The 17,636-nt window shown below is 50.4% G+C and overlaps 2 protein-coding genes across 3 annotated transcripts in view; one reads left to right on the forward strand and one right to left on the reverse strand.

Moving 5' to 3' along the window:
* FLII (flightless I actin binding protein) overlaps positions 1 to 12,295 on the forward strand; it is a 61,131-nt gene extending 48,836 nt beyond the window's left edge. The window contains exons 21-30 of the mRNA XM_015409433.1: positions 1 to 118; positions 2,429 to 2,568; positions 3,742 to 3,991; positions 5,227 to 5,381; positions 5,593 to 5,653; positions 6,717 to 6,845; positions 7,802 to 7,908; positions 9,831 to 9,936; positions 10,317 to 10,382; positions 10,566 to 12,295. The exon at positions 1 to 118 is cut by the window's left edge and continues 89 nt beyond it. Of these exons, the coding sequence (XP_015264919.1) occupies positions 1 to 118; positions 2,429 to 2,568; positions 3,742 to 3,991; positions 5,227 to 5,381; positions 5,593 to 5,653; positions 6,717 to 6,845; positions 7,802 to 7,908; positions 9,831 to 9,936; positions 10,317 to 10,382; positions 10,566 to 10,700 (1,267 nt within the window). The 3' untranslated portion in view covers positions 10,701 to 12,295. The remainder of the gene's footprint in view (positions 119 to 2,428; positions 2,569 to 3,741; positions 3,992 to 5,226; positions 5,382 to 5,592; positions 5,654 to 6,716; positions 6,846 to 7,801; positions 7,909 to 9,830; positions 9,937 to 10,316; positions 10,383 to 10,565) is intronic.
* A 5,063-nt stretch (positions 12,296 to 17,358) lies between these two features.
* The window catches only part of LLGL1 (lethal giant larvae homolog 1 (Drosophila)), an 87,950-nt gene continuing 87,672 nt past the window's right edge, over positions 17,359 to 17,636 (reverse strand). For both annotated transcript variants that reach the window (XM_015409331.1, XM_015409324.1), the window contains exon 23: positions 17,359 to 17,484. The gene's annotated coding sequence lies outside the window, so the exon portion shown is untranslated. The remainder of the gene's footprint in view (positions 17,485 to 17,636) is intronic.

Below are 17,636 nucleotides of genomic sequence, written 5' to 3' on the forward strand. Positions count from 1 at the left end.
TCAGCAGGTGGGCGGCCTCTCGGGCAAAGTGCAGAAGGACGCGGAGAAGAAGGACCAGATGAAGGCGGACCTGACGGCCCTCTTTCTGCCCCGGCAGCCCCCCATGCCCCTCAGCGAGGTAGGCCTTCGGGGCGGGGGGAGAAGATGAGCAAACAAAGGTTATCATCAGGGGAGGGGCCAACTTCCTGTGGGTCACTGCTGCGCGCGCCCCCCCCCCCTTCCCCGAGAACCAAGCACAACGCAAATTCCTCATGTTTAATTATTAGGGTTTAATAATGTTCACTAAAAGGCAGGGCTATTTTTGGGCAGGAACGCACAGGAACGGAGTTCCGGCTGGCTCCTGAGTTGGCCACGCCCAGCAGGAACTCATTAGCATAACAGACCACACCCAACAGCAGAAACGCATTAGGATTGGCTACATTAGGGGTGTGTGGCCTAACATGCAAAGAAGTTCCTGCTACAAAAAAAGGCCCTGGGTTTTGACAACAAACAAGGTAAACAGAATAAGGAGCAAAAGGTGGGTGTGGCTGGATGACCACACTTCTGGTAACAGGGGGCTGCGGCCTAATATGCTAATTAGCTGTTCTGTCAGGGGTGTGGCCTAATATGAAGAAGAAGAAGAAGAAGAGATTGGATTTATATCCCGCCCTTCACTTGGAGTCTCAGAGCGGCTGACAAACTCCTTTCCCTTCCCCTCCCCACAACAGACACCCTGTGAGGTGGGTGGGGCTGAGAGAACTCTGGCAGAAACTGCTCTTTTTCAAGGACAGCTGTGCTAGAGCTTGTGACTGACCCAAGGTCACATCAGCAGGTGCAAGTGGAGGAGTGGGGAATCAAACCCGGTTCTCCCAGATTAGAGTCCGCACACTTAACCACTACACCAAACTGCTAATGAGTTTCTGCTCTTGGGTTTGGCCTGTTATGCTAATGAGTTCCTGCTGGGCTTTTTCTACAAAAAAAGCCCTGCTAAAAGGTAAAGGTTCCCTTGCTCTAAAGCCAGTCGAGTCCGACTCTAGGGTTGCGGTGCTCATCTCCGTTTCCAAGCCGAAGAGCCAGCGCTGTCTGAAGACGTTTCCGTGGTCATGTGGCCGGCATGACTAAACACCAAAGCGCACGGAACGCTGTTACCTTCCCAGTGAAGTGGTACCTATTTCTCTACTTGCAATTTCTTGCTTTCGAACTGCTAGGTTGGCAGGAGCTGGAACTAGAAACAGGAGCTCTAGTTCCTTAATAATGTTCACTACACTACTACATAATAATAATAGGAGGGAAAAACAAGTGTAGTAAACAGACTCAACGATTACAACTCGTCAAGAAGCTGAAGAACATGTAATGGAGAATGATGTATACAAAGCAGCTACCACGAAAAAGTACAACGTGTAAACAATGGAGAACGACTAAATTATTCGACATTGTGTCCGGATGTTTGATAACAACGTTTCAACGTTCATCCTTCATCAGGGTGTTCTATAATAAAATACATAACTAGACTAATGTTGCACGCAGCCTCACTTATGGAATATTGTAGCTCTGGTAAGATGCCAAGAGGTTTGCGCGTTCAGAAAGGACCAGCAGTGTTTCTAGATGATGAAGAATTTAAAAGAAAATGGATAGAAATATTGAACAAGTGCTCATATGATTTAATGTTATTGATAATTGATCAGGCAGATGTGGAAACCAATAAGGCCCAAACTGACATAGATGGGCTAGAGCTCTGGGTTGGGAAATCCCTGGAGACTTTGGGGATGGATCCAGGGGTGGGTGGGGTTTGGGGAGGGGAGGGGCCTCAGCAGGGTACAATGCCCTAGTGTGCCCCCTCCAGAGCAGCCATTTTTCTCCAGGTGAACTGATCTTGGTAGCCGCCTTCGGCACAGAGACTCAAGGTGAATTCCAAAATGTACAACTTGTGCAGTGAAAAAAGCCTGAGACCATTTCTGGCCTCCAACTTATACTTTATCAGTTAATCAACCGTATTATCAGATTAAAAACAAGAAGATAGAAGATGGTGGAACTGAGGAAGCTAATAATTATCATGTATGTTTCAATGCCTAATTAATGATCATTTTGAAAGAACGAAAAAAGAAGCACACTGCTTGTGTAATAAAGAGATATAAATGTAATATAGCGACATATAAGTTGAATTGATATAATTTAGTTTATACATTAGATGATGTGATATACAATTTGTGTATCTTTTTGTTGTTGTAAGTAATATAGTTCTTCGATTAAATTTTTAAAAAACCAGAAAAAAGCCCCAAACAGCCAATAAACAACCCAGTAAGCCCAGGATGACAAAAAGTAGGGACACCATGAGCGTCAGGGTCGACCAGAGAGCCATGGGTTCAAATCCCGCTCTGCCCCAGAGCTTTGGTTACCGATCCCCGCCATGATGCATGTGTGCCCGTTTCTCTCTCTCTCTCGGGGACAGGCGGAGCAGCTCATGGAAGAGTGGAACGAAGACTTGGACGGCATGGAAGGGTTCGTCCTGGAAGGCAAGAAATTCGCCCGCCTGCCGGAGGAGGAATTTGGGCACTTTCACACCCAGGATTGCTACGTCTTCTTGTGCCGGTAACGAATCGTCCAGTTCTCTGTTCTCCCTTCTGTACTTGCCCAGGAAAAGACTGCCCCGATGTGGGGAACCGGGCTTGTGATTCCGTAAGCTAGTGCCAATCGCCAGGACATCTCTGTGCCAGGGTGGCATTTGCCAGTTTTTTTATGGCACCTGGCCAAAGCTGGCATTGTGGGTGGGCATCATTGAGTAGCTGACCCACGACCCTTGGAAGGACCCCCTGCTGTAAAGCCTCTCTCTGGACAGATGGGCATTTCCCTTGTGCAAACCGGGGGCAATTTCTAGTACTTCGAAGCTAGTGTGTTTTTCTCTCGGGAAGCGGGGCAGATGAATGGCGGAGGAGGAGATTGGATTTATACTCCGCCCTTCACTACCCAAAGGAGTCTCAGAGCGGCTTACAAACTCCTTTCCCTTCCCCTCCCCACAACAGGCACCCTGTGAGGCAGGTGGGGCTGAGAGAGCTCTGATAGAAACTGCTCTTTTTTTCAAGAACAGCTCTTATCAGAACTATGGCTTGCCCAAGGTCATCCGGCCAGGTGCAAGTGGAGGAGTGGGGAATCAAACCCGGTTCTCCTAGATTAGAGTCCGTGCACTTCACCACGACACCAAACTGGGGAGCAGTTTTTTCAAGCAAGCTTTGGCTTATAGTTTGGTGCAATGGTTAAGAGTGGCAGACTCTCATCTGGAGAACCAGGTTTGATTCCCCACTCCTCCTCCACATGCAGCCAGCTTGGTGACCTTGGGTCAATCAAGAGCTGTTCTCTCAAGGGCAGTTCTCAAGAGAGCTCTCTCAGCCCCACCCACCTCACAGGGTGTCTGTTGTGGGGAGGGGAAGGGAAAGGGATTGTAAGCCCCTCTGAGACTCCGAGTGAAGGGCGGGGTATAAATCCAACTCTTCTTCTTCTCCTCCTCCTCCCATTGGGAGCAATCTCTGGTACTTCGAAGCCGGTGTGTTTTTTCCTTTACCAATGCTGTTTCAGAAGGTGGGTGCAGATGGATGTCCGAGGCTGATCATATGGGGAGCAGTTTTTCAAAGCAAGCTTTGGCATTCCCCTGGTGCACACCGGTGGCAATTTCTGGTACTTCGAAGCTGGTGTGTTCTTCCTCTACCGATGCTGTCTCTGGAGGTAGGAGCGGATGGATAATAGAGGCGTTGTGTGCTTGGCTTTCAGGTACTGGGTGCCTGTGGAGAACGAGGAAGACGAGGAGAAGAAGAAGAGGAGCAGGGCAAAAGGCGCTACTGAAGGGGAGGAGGCAGCCGAGGAGGAAGAGGAAGAGGAGGAAGAGGAGAAGCAGCCCGAGGAGGATTTCCAGTGCGTGGTGTACTTCTGGCAGGGGCGGGAGGCCTCCAACATGGGCTGGTTGACCTTCACCTTCAGCCTTCAGAAGAAGTTTGAGAGCCTCTTTCCTGGCAAGCTGGAGGTGGGTGACGCGAGGGGGCGGGCTCGCAGGGGGAGCTGGGTGGAAGCAGCTTTTTGACAGGCTTTCTGGTTTTGTTGAAATCGGGATCCTCTTCCATGCAGAAAGGCTGTATCTGTAGAGACACATTTTCATGCCCGTTTACTGAGCTGCGGGAGCTGCGGTGGCTCAAGTGGTTAAGACGCTGAACTGCAGGCTGTGGAAGGTCAGTAGTTCAGCAGTTCGAGACCTGAGTTGCCGCATGACGGAGTGAGCTCCCATCTCTAGTTCCAGCTCCTGCCAACCTAGCAGTTCGAAAGCAAGAAATTGCAAGTAGATAAATAGGTACCACTTCGGTGGGAAGGTAACAGCGTTCCGTGCGCCTTGTTGTTTAGTCATGCCGGCCACATGACCACAGGAACGTCTTCGGACAGTGCTGGCTCTTCGGCTTTGAAACGGAGATGAGTACCGCAACCCTAGAGTCGGATTCGACTGGCTTTCGAGCAAGGGAACCTTTACCTTTTTTACTGAGCTGCGGTGGCTCAGCAGTTAAGATGCTGAGCTGCAGACCGGAAGATCGGTAGCTCAGCAGTTCGAGACCCGAGGTCTGCGGGACAGAGTGAGCTCCCGTCTCTGGCCCCACCTCCTGCCAACCGAGCAGTTCGAAAGCAAGAAATTGCAAGTAATAAATAGGCATCGCTTCGGTGGGAAGGGAACAGCATTCCGTGTGCCTCAGCGTTTAGTCACGCCGGCCACATGACCGCAGAAGCATCTTCGGACAGCGCTGGCTCTTTGGCTTGGAAACGGAGGTGAGCACCGCCCCCTTAGAGTTGAATCCGGCTGGCTTTCAATCAAGGGAAACCTTTACCTTTTGACTATTTTTGCAGAATCTATTCTAATTTTGCAGGCCTTGGAAAGGGACTGGGGGCATGAAGCTATAAGGACTCCTCCTCCAAAAATTCACTGACCACTGGAAATGTGGTCCAGCATCCCTTCAATGGCCACCATCTGGCTTTTTCTGCCCATCTGCCCTGCTGAAGTTGTCTTGGCCGCCGAAATAGTAACCAAAATGATATAGGACGGTGTTTCCCGATCTGCGGGTCAGGACCCAAAGGTGTTTAATTTTTGTGCACACGACCGCACAGTGTCTCATATGGCCCTCTGGATGGCGTCTAGGCCCACGTCAGCGCATCGCGCATCATGTTCTTAGCAAGCGTGCGGGTTCCCTAACCCTCCTGCATGCTCTTTGCAAACTGCAGGTCGTCCGCATGACGCAGCAGCAGGAGAACCCCAAGTTCCTCTCCCACTTCAAGCGGAAGTTCATCATCCACAAGGGGAAGAGGAAAGCCCGGGACGCCAACCTCCAGCCCAGTCTCTACCACATCCGGACCAACGGAAGTGCCCTCTGCTCACGGTACAGTGCCCCTGCCCTGGATCCACAGAGGCCTCGCGCCTTCCCCCTAAACAGGGTTTTAATTTCCAGGCCGCCTTTTCAGAGCATTAAACCTGGAACCCGGTCTTCCAACTTGTGGAATAATTACCGTGCCTCTGAGCATGGGCAGAGTACTTTTACTGTTAGCCATTGTATAAGATAAATGAAAAACTCCCTCTCTTCTCCTTCGTAGCTGCATCCAGATCAACACGGACTCCAGTCTCCTGAACTCGGAATTTTGCTTCATCTTGAAGGTAACTCGATCGATCTGTGCATCGTCTTCTGCCAAAACCCATGGCTATTGGCGGTGCCTGCCGTAACCCCAGTGTGCTGCCCTCAGCAGATTTTCCCAAGGGTCGTGACCGATGCTCCCTCCAAGCTGTGGAGTATAGTGAGCAAAAATTCTGCTTTGTGAGCTACTGGTGTTAAAATTGTGAGCGAGCAATTTGGCTGCTGCATAAATTAGGTTGCTCCGGAGCCATCCTTCCTGAGCTGAGACAAAAATGTGTGAGCCGGAGTAGGATATTCAAGAAGTCAAATTGTGCTGGTATCGTATTTCTTTAGCTTTTTATTGCTGGCGTAGTGGGATCTGGGAAACTATGTTTCGAATCCCCAATCTGCCAGGGATATTTATTAGGTGACTTCGGGTCTCTTTCTCTCTCTCACACACACACACAGAGCCTACCTACCTCACAGGTTTGTTGGAAGGTTACAATGGGGCAGGGAAGCTCAATGTTGTATGCCATTTTGGGTCCACTACTGGAGTGCAGCTACTTGGAGAAATTAATTTTAATTTCATTTTTCAATTTATATCTCGCCCTCCCCGCAAAGCAGGCTCAGGGCAGGTTCCAACCCGTTTTGATCTGCTGAGTGCAGATCTACAACAATAAAAACAAGATAACAGAATATATACAATGAATACAATAAAATAACTACAGCACTAAATACTTTTATGATAAATCATACCTCAGCAGACACATGAGAGCGACTCATTGCGGGGAGGCCAGATTGAGTTGGATATCCACTGCCTCAACTTGAAGGCCTGGCGGAAGAGCTCCATCTTGCAGGCCCTGCAGAACTGTAAAAGCTCTGCAAATAAATGTGATAAATCACTGTAAATAAAGGTGACAGAGTTGGTTGTGTCCTACGTAACGTCTGCCACGATACAGTTCAGAACCAAAAACATTAGTGGGATAGTTCCCCCATAATCAGGGCCGATCTTTCTGACCCCTTTAAAACAGTCGGGGCCTTTTCCACCCACCCATCCCTGACCCCCGCTTTTGCTTCATTTGTATATTTATTTGCTTTGCTTTCCAGGTTCCCTTCGAGAGCACCGACAATCAGGGCATCGTCTACACTTGGGTGGGACGAGCCGCCGACCCGGATGAAGCGAAGCTGGCCGAAGACATTATGAACCACATGTTTGATGATTCCTATAGCAAACAGGTGAGGAGGAGGAGGAGGAGGCTGGATTTATACCCCTGCCCTTCATTACCCGAAGGAGTCTCAGAGCGGCTTACAATCTCCTTTCCCTTCCCCTCCCCACAACAGACACCCTGTGAGGCACGTGGGGCTGAGAGAGCTCTTTTGAGGACTGCCCTTGAGAGAACAGCTCTGAGAGAACTTGTGACTGACCCAAGGTCACACCACCAGCTGCATGTGGAGGAGTGGGGAATCAAACCCGGGTTCTCCCAGATTAGAGTCCGCGCTCCTAACCACTACACACGGCCACGACCAGTCACTTTGCTGATTCCCTTTGAACTCGCAACCTTCTCAGTTGTAGGGTTGCCAGGTGCCAACCGGCAGAGGATGGGGGGAGACTTACGGGGAGAGGGAGGGAGGCCCAGCCGACGTTGCAGTGACGTGTCCACCTCACTTCCGACATGACCCGGAAGTGACATCATCACGCAGCGACAGTGGGGTGACGCTCTGGTACTTGGGGAAAAAACTCTGAGGTAAATTTGGCTTCTATTTTATTTTTAGTTACTTATTTTGAGATTTTCATCCCATCCGCTCCAAAGCGGGCTCAGGGCGGCTCACAAAAAAGCGAGTTCAAGACTCGTTACGTAGTGTTTTTGCCCACGATACCAGAGCGTCACCCCCATGTCGCAGATGTGATGACGTCACTTCCGGGTCATGTTGGAATTGACCTGGATACATTGCTGGAGTCCCCCCCACTGGCCACCTGATCAGGGGCAGGGTGGTGGGCCTGGCAGTGGGGGACCCCCACCTCTACCGGGGGGGGGGGTCTGGTGACCCTTACTCAGTCACTAGCCCACGTAAGCTGTCAGGTGCAAATGCGAGCCAAATTGACATATGGGGCACAGCTTTTGTTCCACAGCTTTTGTCCCCTCCAGTTCCATCCACCCCAAACAGTCAATGTGCTTCTTATTCGGTTGCAGGTGATCAACGAAGGGGAGGAGCCGGAAAACTTCTTCTGGGTCGGCATCGGAACACAGAAGCCCTACGACGGAGACGCCGAGTACATGAAGTATTCCCGGCTCTTCAGGTGAGAGCCAGTTCTTCCATGACGGCTTTTCTCTGGCCTGGTCTTTGTGGTTCCTCTGTGTCCACCCGACATTTTAAAGTAATTTTGTTTTTCGTGGGCCGGTGTCAGGGTTCGATAGTCAGATCACACCACACAGCACTTCATAAGAAGAATTCTGTTTATTGGTAGTTCAAAACTATGACACGTGAACTTCTTTTGTCAGGAATGGCCCACAGCAGCTAGGCACCCTGAATTATACTAGTTTCAAAACATCCCCCTTACAAGCAAAAGCCAATAAGCATTGTGCGCACGCACGGGGAAAAGAGGACAGGCAAAGCCGAAGCCGTTTATTCCCAGCAAGTCAGGAGCAGCTGGACCAGCCAAGGTCAGGAAAGCAAAAGCAGATAAAAACCCAGACAGTAGACACTGTTAGTGCACCAGGCAGAGGCGAGGAGGATTCCCCCACACACATTCCAGAGAATGGCAGTGTTAACTGGGAAAGAGCATGCCTAAACATAGCATGGAAGTGAAACACCTTTGCAGGGTCGATTGGGGGCAGTTGTGGGATATCTTTCTTGTTTTGTAAGACCAGTCCCAGAAAGTAGGAAAACAGAAGAACAGAAGAGAAGCCAATGTTGGATCAGGCCAATGGCCCATCCAGTCCAACACTCTGTCACACAGTGGCCAGAAATACCAGGTGCCATCAGGAGGTCCACCAGTGGGGCCAGGACACCAGAAGCCCCATCACACTGTTGCCCCCCCCCCGCACCAAGAATTCAGAGCATCCCTTGCCCCAGACTGAGAGTTCCTATCTAGACCTTGTGGCTAAGAGCCACTGATGGACCTCTGCTCCATATGCTTATCTAATTCCTTCTTGAAGCCGTCCATGCTTGTAGCCGCCGCCACCTCCTGTGGCAGTGAATTCCATGTGTTCATCACTCTTTGGGTGAAGAAGGAATTCCTTTTATCCATTCTAACCCGACTGCTCAGCAATTTCATGGAGTGCCCACGAGTTCTTGCATTGTGAGAAAGGGAGAAAAGGACTTCTTTCTCAACCTGCTCTATCCCGTGAATAACCTTGTAAACCTCGATCATGTCACCCCTCAGCCGTCGTTTCTCCAAGCTAAAGAGCCCCAAGCGCTTTAACCTTTCTTCATAGGGAAAAAAGGTTAAAACGCTTGGGGCTTCTTTAGCTTGGAGAAATGACATGATCGAGGAAGGGACTGTACTACAGACGACCCCTGGCTGATAAGTTTTTTCTTTTTCAGGAAGGCCGAACCTGCTTTAAGATGAAACAAAGCAAGAAAAGATTTATTTATTCACTTAATTTATACCCTAGCTTTCTCCACCAATGGAGACCCATGCGTCTTACGCCACTCTCCTTTCCTCCACTTTATCCTCACAACAACCCTGTGGGTAGACAATGCTGAGAGCATGTAACTGGCCCAAGGTTGCCCAGTGAGTTTCCATGACAGAGTGGGGATTCAAACCCAGGTCTGGTGCTCTAAATGCTGCCTCTCAGACATTCTGAGGACACATTCTGTGGCTTTCCTGTAGTCTCAGGGAATGCTAAAATATCCCCATACCCGACCAAGCTTTTTGGTTAAAGCTCAGTTCAAACGTTTGTTGTTCCTAGCACACTTTATTGTTTCATTTGTACCCCTGCTTCCCCCCCCCCCCGCAGTGAAGCCCTCCAGGCAGCTTGCGTTTATCTTCCTTTCCTCCATTTTAGCCTTACAACAACCCTGTGAGGTAGGTGAGACTAAGAGCATGGGACTGTCCTATGACCATCCAGCGAGCTTTCACAGAAAAAGCAGTGATTTGAATCCGGGTCTCCCGGTGCCTGAACTACGCTAATCCAATCGATGTCCCTCCCCATGTTGCTGGGACAAGTACCCCACCCCCTCCAACACATGCTCTTTTTGGTTCCTCCTCCTGTCCAGGTGCTCCAACGAAAAGGGTTATTTCGCCGTGTCTGAAAAGTGCTCCGACTTCTGCCAAGACGACCTCGCCGACGATGACATCATGTTATTGGACAATGGGCGGGAAGTGAGTTCGAGGCTGGGGTGCAAAAGACGGTGGGGGGAGCGGGGGGAGGGAAACAGCCAGTGCTGGGTGGGATACAGGCGGCAGGAAAAGTCATACGTGAAACAGAACCCTTTTACCCCAAGCAGTGCTCCCTCTAAGCTTTGGAGTCTGGCGAGCAAAAATTCCACTTTGTGAGCCACTGGCATTAAAGTGGTAAGCAAGCGATTTGGCTACTGCATACATTAGTATGCTCTGGAGCCCTCCTCCCTGAGCGAAGACAAAAATGTGTGAACCGGAGGCTAATATACTGTGAGCTAGCTCACAGTAACTCAGCTTAGAGGGAACACTGCCCCCAAGTGTCTTACCTTGTTTGTTTTTGTTTTTACAACTCTGCCCTACAGGTGTACATGTGGGTCGGAACACAAACCAGCCAAGTGGAGATCAAACTCAGCCTTAAAGCTTGCCAGGTAAGGATCCGGCCAGGAGCTCCACGCACTTAACCGCTATACCACACTGTCTCTCTTAGTGCGTAACCCTGGGGATGGAGAATCCATATATACCACCTTGCCCTCCTTGGAAGACTGCTGCTTGGGATCGTGGCCCCCTCCTTCCCTCCCCCCTGACCGTCAACTGGCGTTCTTTTTCTGTAGGTCTACATCCAACACATGCGCTCCAAAGACACTTCCCGTCCCCGAAAGCTCCGCCTCGTCCGTAAAGGGAACGAGCCGCCCGCCTTCACCCGCTGCTTCCACGCCTGGAGCATCTTCCGCAAACCACTGGCCTGATGGGTCGAGCAGACGCCGCAGGGAAGGGAACTTCCACCGGGGTGGTGGACTTTGGGGTGGGGTGTGCATTCAATGTGGGGAAGCTGGTTTATTTAAACCACAAATTAGACACAGGTAGGAGGCGGGGCTAATACTAGCCCCTCCCCTTTAAAGGGAAAGCATCTGAAACCAAATAATTCCCCCCCCCCTTCCTCCTGCCCTCTTGCTTGGTGCAAGGAAGTGGGTATCGCTTGGGGATTTGAAGCAAGGGGGAAAGGGGGGGGGTAAGCCGGAACTAGCACCACAAAACACACACAGAGACACATATTTTAAAGTTTGGCTTTTTTTATTCTGCACAGCACACAAGTTTGGCTTTTATTCTGTCCACGAGAGCCTTGCTTTTGGGGGTGGGAGGTGGACATTTGTTGGTTCTGGAGACAGCATCGTTGTGCATTCCCCCCACAGAAAATTATCTCCCCCCCCCCCCGTATGAAATTCACTGCTGTGGGGTGCACAGTGTGTGTGTGGGGAGTTTATGATGTTTCTGTAGAGGTGCAAAAGGAAAACACGGGTGAACACTTCTCTTCTTTTCAAGCCGCTTGAAAGGGCTAGTCCTCACGGAGGGGAGGGGTGCTGAAGAAAATGTCGACCATTTTTTTAAAAATGGCTGTATAAACGCCGCCTTCTGTCCCATGAAGATTGGCCGCAGCGGAGACAGAGTTTAACAAGGAAAGCGGAGTTCACAGTTGTCCGTACGGCTTTAGGGTTGGGGGAAAGGGGGCCGTATACCTACCAGGGCTGGGCTAGCGAAGAAAGGCAAAGTTGAGACTTTCTCTGTGACAATCCTTGTCCAAAACATATCATGTCAGAGGCACTTGGAAATGGGCGAGGATTTTTCTGTTAGTCGCTCTTTAACGGCACGCTGTCACACCGGTTTGGCCTCAGCCTGCTGGAAGAACAAACCCGTGGTGGTCTGGTCGTCTTCCAGCAGTGCCATGGAACTTGGGGGGGGGGGGCTGCCCTTTCCTCCCTCCCACCCAGCACCTGTGAATTTTCTACCCATAGCCCACTCTGAAATGTTCATTTTGAATCGGAGGCTGCTGGTGTAGCTATCTGGTCAAAAGGGCTCAATTCTATGCCTGGCAAAATTGCATGCCTATTCTCTCTCTGCCCTTCAAAAACGGTGTTGAATGTCCAGCTATGCACTGCGGGGGGGGGGGTGACTTAGACATTTTCGGGTAGGTTCTACGTGCAGCGTGGCCGTCAGCCGGTAGGGCGTGGCTCCCCAACTGAGCACGGATGCCCGCAAAAACCTGGTTACCAATTCATATATCCCCGTAATTTGGCTTGAGCCAATGGGCTGTAGAATAAGTAGGGCATAAGAAATCCTATAGCGAAGAACCCGACCGGCGTTTTGGACACGCAAAAACCTCCTGCATTAGATGGAGACACCCACCTCTGACCTGCTCTTCCGGCAAAATGTTTTTGCGAGAACTTTACCTCACCGTGGTGGCGGGCATTTCTCTGGGCACAGTTTTCACCCTCAGCGTGACACAATACCGGGACTGCAAGCTTTTGTACCACACCAATAAAGTGCAATCTTCACTGAATACCACCCCTCCAGACAGTGCTGTTATTTTTCTTTCATATCTCACTGTTCTTTTGACTCCAGGGTCATGGACGGATCGAGATCCAGTGTTACAGGCCGTGCTGTTATGAGTATAAGGATTTAAAAAAAAAAAGATTCGCACTTCTGTTCCCTTGCTGGAGGCAACCGGCAGGCCCATGGTAGCGGAAGCATCTACAAGGGGGATAGCCAGCAGCGGGTAGATGGTACTGTGGGGTAGACTGCTACTGCACATGGAAGCTCTTGTTGAGCAGTCTACTGTACATTTTTCTGGATAAGGCTTTTTTTGAAAGAGAACTGTGTAGCCACCTTTTTTTTTTTTTAGTGGAACGAGCTTTTTTTAGAAGCTGGGGTTATGTGAAGAGCTCCACCCATGGCTCGAGCACTTCCAGATAGGGAAAACATAAATTTACCCCACGGTTTTAATGCAGTAAATTGGGGGAGGGAGGAATCTGTTCCACTTGTTTTATATTCTCACATTCACTGCTTTGCCGATCGAGACAGAATTAACGTTCACGGAAACCAAAATAGCAAACTTTATCAGGCAGGAAAGTCTTTTCCTGGCCTTTTGGTTCCATATATACAATTTTTTTGTTTTACTTTAATTTGTTTTTAGGGGGGAATGTTTGGTGTCGTGGTTAGGAGAACCACGTGGTTAGGAGACTGTAATCTGGGAGAACCGGGTTTGATTCCCCACGCCTCCACATGCAGCTGCTGGTGTGACCTTGGGTCAGTCACAAGTTTTCCCAGAGCTCTTTGCTCAAGAGGAGTCCTCAAAAGAGCTCTCTCAACCCCACCTACCTCACAGGCAATGCTCCCTCTAAGCTGTGGAGTCTGGTGAGCAAAAATTCTACTTTGTGAGCTACTGGCATTAAAAGTTGTGAGCCAGCCATTTGGCTGCTGCATAAATCAGTTTGCTCTCTGGAGCCATCTTTCAAAAATGCGTGAGCCAGAGGCTAAAAAACAGTGAGCTAGCTCACACTAACTCAGCTTAGAGGGAACACTGCTCCCAGGGTGTCTGTTGTGGGGAGGGGAAAGGAAGGGGATTGATTGTAAGACACTCTGAGACTCCTTTGGATAGTGAAAAGCGGGGTATAAAAACCAACTCTTCTTCTACGTTGGATCTCTAAATTGTGTGAATTTTTTACTTAGTATTCACGATTCTAAGCTGCCCTGAGACTCCTTCAGGTAGTGAAGGGTGGGGTATAAATCCAATCTCCTCTTCTTCTGGTCATACCACTGATCACAGTTGCAAACAAAAAAAGATTTCTCCTCAGGAGGGAGAGCTGGTAGGGTTGCCAGATGGGGGTTGGGAAATACCTAGAGATTTGGGGGGGGGGGAGCCCAGGGAAGGCACGGTTTGGGTGAAGGAGGGACCCTCAGCAGGGTACGATGCCATAGAGTCCACCTTCCAAAGCAGCCATTTTCTTTAGGGAAACGGATCTTGGGTCATCTGGAGATCCATTGTAATAGCAGTCGATCACCAGGTGCCGTCTGGAGGTTGGCAGCCCTAAGAACCAGGCGCTGGGCAGCAGGAGGCCTTGAGGCCAGGCCTCCGAACTAGGAAGGGGAGCTAAGAGACGAAGAAGAGGAAGAAGAAGAGATTGGACTTATACCCCGCCCTCCACGACCCGAAAGAGTCTCAGAGCGGCTTACAAACTCCTTTCCCTTCCCCTCCCCACAACAGGCACCTTGTGAGGGAGGGGGGGCTGAGAGCGCTCTTTTGAGGACTGCTCTTGAGAGAACAGCTCTGGGAGAACTTGTGACTGACCCAAGGTCACACCAGCAGCTGCATGTGGAGGAGTGGGGGATCAAACCCGGTTCGCCCAGATCAGAGTCCACCGCTCTGGAGATCCATTGCAATAGCAATCGATCACCAGGTGCCGTCTGGAGGTTGGCAGCCCTAAGAATTGGACTAAGGGCCTTCACCCCCACGTGTGGTAACTCGTGCCCTCCTCTGAACATGACGATTCAAAAGTTTGGTTTACACAGCAAGGAAGTCTTCAAAAGGAGATACGAACACTGTGTGACAGACCCACATTCCCAGGAAGCCAGAGAGAGAGAGAGACGGCCTTTAGATATTAAATGCTTTTATTTTTCCATTATTAAAAACCAGTATTAATAACTAAACAATGCTAAATCCATCGTGATCTGAAACGGAAAAAAAGAAAGACCCCAGAGGGTGCATTCTACCAGGGAAACTAGCCCTCTCCCTCCCTGTCCACAATTAAGTCTGGCCGAAAAGAAAGAAGAAAAAAATTAAGACACGCAATGGCACATTTCGACTACGGGATTAAATTCTCCCGTCATTCATTCGTTCGCTCTCCGAGGGACACGCAAACACACGCGGAGCAGGAAATCGAGTCGTACCGAAATATCCTCGCGAGGAATTTCTCGTGAAGTGTCTGCAACTGCTTAATACCCCCCAACCCCCCCCTCAAAAAAAGTATTTGTGCCCTCCTGACCTTTGAACTCTCAAGGGGCACAACTCTCAAACCGGTGGGGCACAAAACCTGCCCGAAAATGAAAGCACCGACTCCGGAAACACTGTGAGTCCCAGGAGGACCTACTTTGTGCTGTTTTTGTATTTGGGTCTATGTGGGAAGGAGGCGATGGGGGCAGAGGGGAAGGGCAAAATCTGTGACAGGAAAAGGCAGGAGCAAAGCCCTTCGTGAACTGAATGAAAGCCTCTAGTGAGAATACGCATCGCGGGAGCATGGATCTCCACTGGGAAGGAAACGCCCAATCGTATTAACGCTCAACTTAAGAGCACCGCGCTTCTGTGCTCCGTGCACAATCCGCCAAACGGTCTTTGCATCCGCACAATTGTTCATGCCCCAATCCCTTCCCATGAGCAGCCAACTGAGTTACAATGAACACTACGGGGGGGGGGGGATCAACTGTCAATGGAAAGGCGGCCTGGTTTTAAGACACCCCTCCCATCTTGAACTGCCGTATTAATTGGGACTCGGTAGCCGATTCAGGGGATTCAGAGGATTAATTGTGGCTGTCTTTCATCAAGTATCTCGATCGAGCCTGCCAAAGCAGCCTTGAAAAGTTGTATCTCTAGCTTCGGGACGAGGGGAGCGAGTAGATGGGGAAATGACCAGCTCCAGAAGGTTTTTGCATTGAGAGTGTTAGGGTGGAGGGATCTTAGAGAAATCACGAGCGGAAAGAAGGCCTTCAGACTATCCCCAGTGGACTTTGAGGCCTGCATTCGGGTCCTTGAATCCAGAAGTTGGCAAATCATGGCCCAGGGGGGACTGAATATTCGCCGGTGGGCATTTTCCACCTGTCCCTCAAACTGTGCAGCCAATTTGGTGGGAAGGTTTTTGGTTCGCACTATTGGCTTGCGGGTTGATGCTTCTAAAAAACATGTTGGAGAGCCCAGAGCCCCACGGTAGGAGGGAGGGAGGGGAGGGGAGAGGACCCCACCCCACCTTTTCTGAGTGAGATGCTAGCTTTTCCCTCCGGAGATGGGTAGAGCGGCTGTCCAATACTGAGCTCTCCAAAGCGGCCAGAGATCCAAGCTGTGGCCCTCAAAAAATGGGTGCCCGCCTCCACCTGAACCTCCAGCCCCTGGCAGGGGAAAAGACTGCCATTACCAGCAACACTGTAGAGATATGAGTGTTATAGGTGTCATGGCGGGAAACATTTCTGTGAGCACGGAGTTTATTGCTTGTGGGGTGGGGGGCAAAAGAACGCTCCAAGAGAAGATGCCGAACACTGGTTCCAGTTCCAGATGGGCTTCTCTTTCCTCTTCCTTCCCCGCAAGGAGTGCAACCCGAGAAAATCACGGGTAAACCCTCTAGTAGAGACCACAGAATTCTGGACCCTCTGCCAATTCCTCTCGGCGAAGGATTCTCCTGAACACAGAAAACCCCTTTTCCAAAATACCATGGTGATTTTTTTTTAAAGGAGGCTATCGTGTCACTCTCAATATGTTAGCCGAACTGTCCGAGAACTGCGACGAGGGCTCGAAAATGGCCGCTTTCTGGAACATTCCACAGCTTCTTCTGCCTTCAAAATTCATGGACATGAAAAACCAAAGGCAGTTGAGAGGGAGAAATCTGTCACTTGGCGTCACAACTGCAGGGACACCGAAGTTGCGAGTTCAAACGCCCGCAGGGACACCGAAGTTGCGAGTTCAAACGCCCGCCACACCGATGGGAGAGAAACCTGATAACGGTGTGATGGATGGGTACCGTGCAAATCTGTCCTGTCTTCCTCAAGACCTGCCACCCCGTTGTACCACCTCAGACACACACTCTTCTTGCATACACACACAAAAACTAAGACCACTCGACAAGTTGTTCACTCCAAGGGGGGGGGGGGAAGTAAGGTGAGAGAGGCATTTTTCTTCAAGTCAGGCCTCGACCGAGGAGTTCCCCGCTAGTTGCAAGTGAGCAGAAAGGGTCGGGGCACTTACTCAAGGGTCGGTTTTCTCAGCCAACCGGGTTAGAAAGGGAGCTAGATACCAGAGGAAGTGGGGGGGGAGGGTGCGAAGTTAAGCGGTTAGAAACGGGTAAGAGAAACTGGAAGTATGTAAACATTCCCCACACGAGCGATGGGGTCAGCCAGCAAAATGAACGAACGTCTGCCCGCTGGATCAAGGAGGCATCGGGGAATTGTCCAGCGTACCAGGCAGTGAAAAAGAAAACCACCGACAGGTTTTTTTAAAGCCCCCTTCCACCCCCCCCTGGAAAAAAGTCTGATGCTGAGGCTTTGCTGAGAAGCCGATGCCCTCTCCGTGGGGTTTTGATGCTAACCATGATTCCCGGTTTTGCACGCCATACTGTTCCCCGTCGGGCGTCCCACGTGTCAGTTTTTTGCTTTGTAAAAAAATTAGAGCTTTAGTGTTTGCGAAATGGAAGGGGGGGGGGACTTGGTCCCGGAGACGATGGCACGCTTCCCTTTAGAAGATGAGAGGTACCGAGCAAGATTCGGGTGTCTGTTTTCAGTTTGGGTGTTGGGGGGGGGGGGGACATGAAAAGTTTTTCCAAAAAAATTAAAAAAAAAAAGTTGCAAAAGGGGGGGGCGAAAATTAAAAAAAAAAAGTTGCAGAGAAGGGCGACCGGAAGGTGGGGTTTGGCTGACGGGCCAAATCCGAACAAGTCCAGTCTTATGTCCGTGATGCGGGGGGCGGTCGGTCGGGGGTCCAAGCACTGTGCACCGTCCCTGGCAAAGAAAAAGAAGAACCGTGAGCGAGAGGGCTGCAAATTCTGCAGTGGACAATCGATTGTGTGCCAAAGGACGACACATTCTGCAACACCCACAATTCTGCAAAGGGAGGAGGGATCTGCTAACACTGCCGGTGACCTTGGAATCGG

Source organism: Gekko japonicus, unplaced genomic scaffold (genome assembly GCF_001447785.1).
Source record: "Gekko japonicus isolate JY-2015 unplaced genomic scaffold, Gekko_japonicus_V1.1 scaffold103, whole genome shotgun sequence".
In the NCBI taxonomy this organism is placed as follows: Eukaryota; Metazoa; Chordata; class Lepidosauria; order Squamata; family Gekkonidae; genus Gekko; species Gekko japonicus.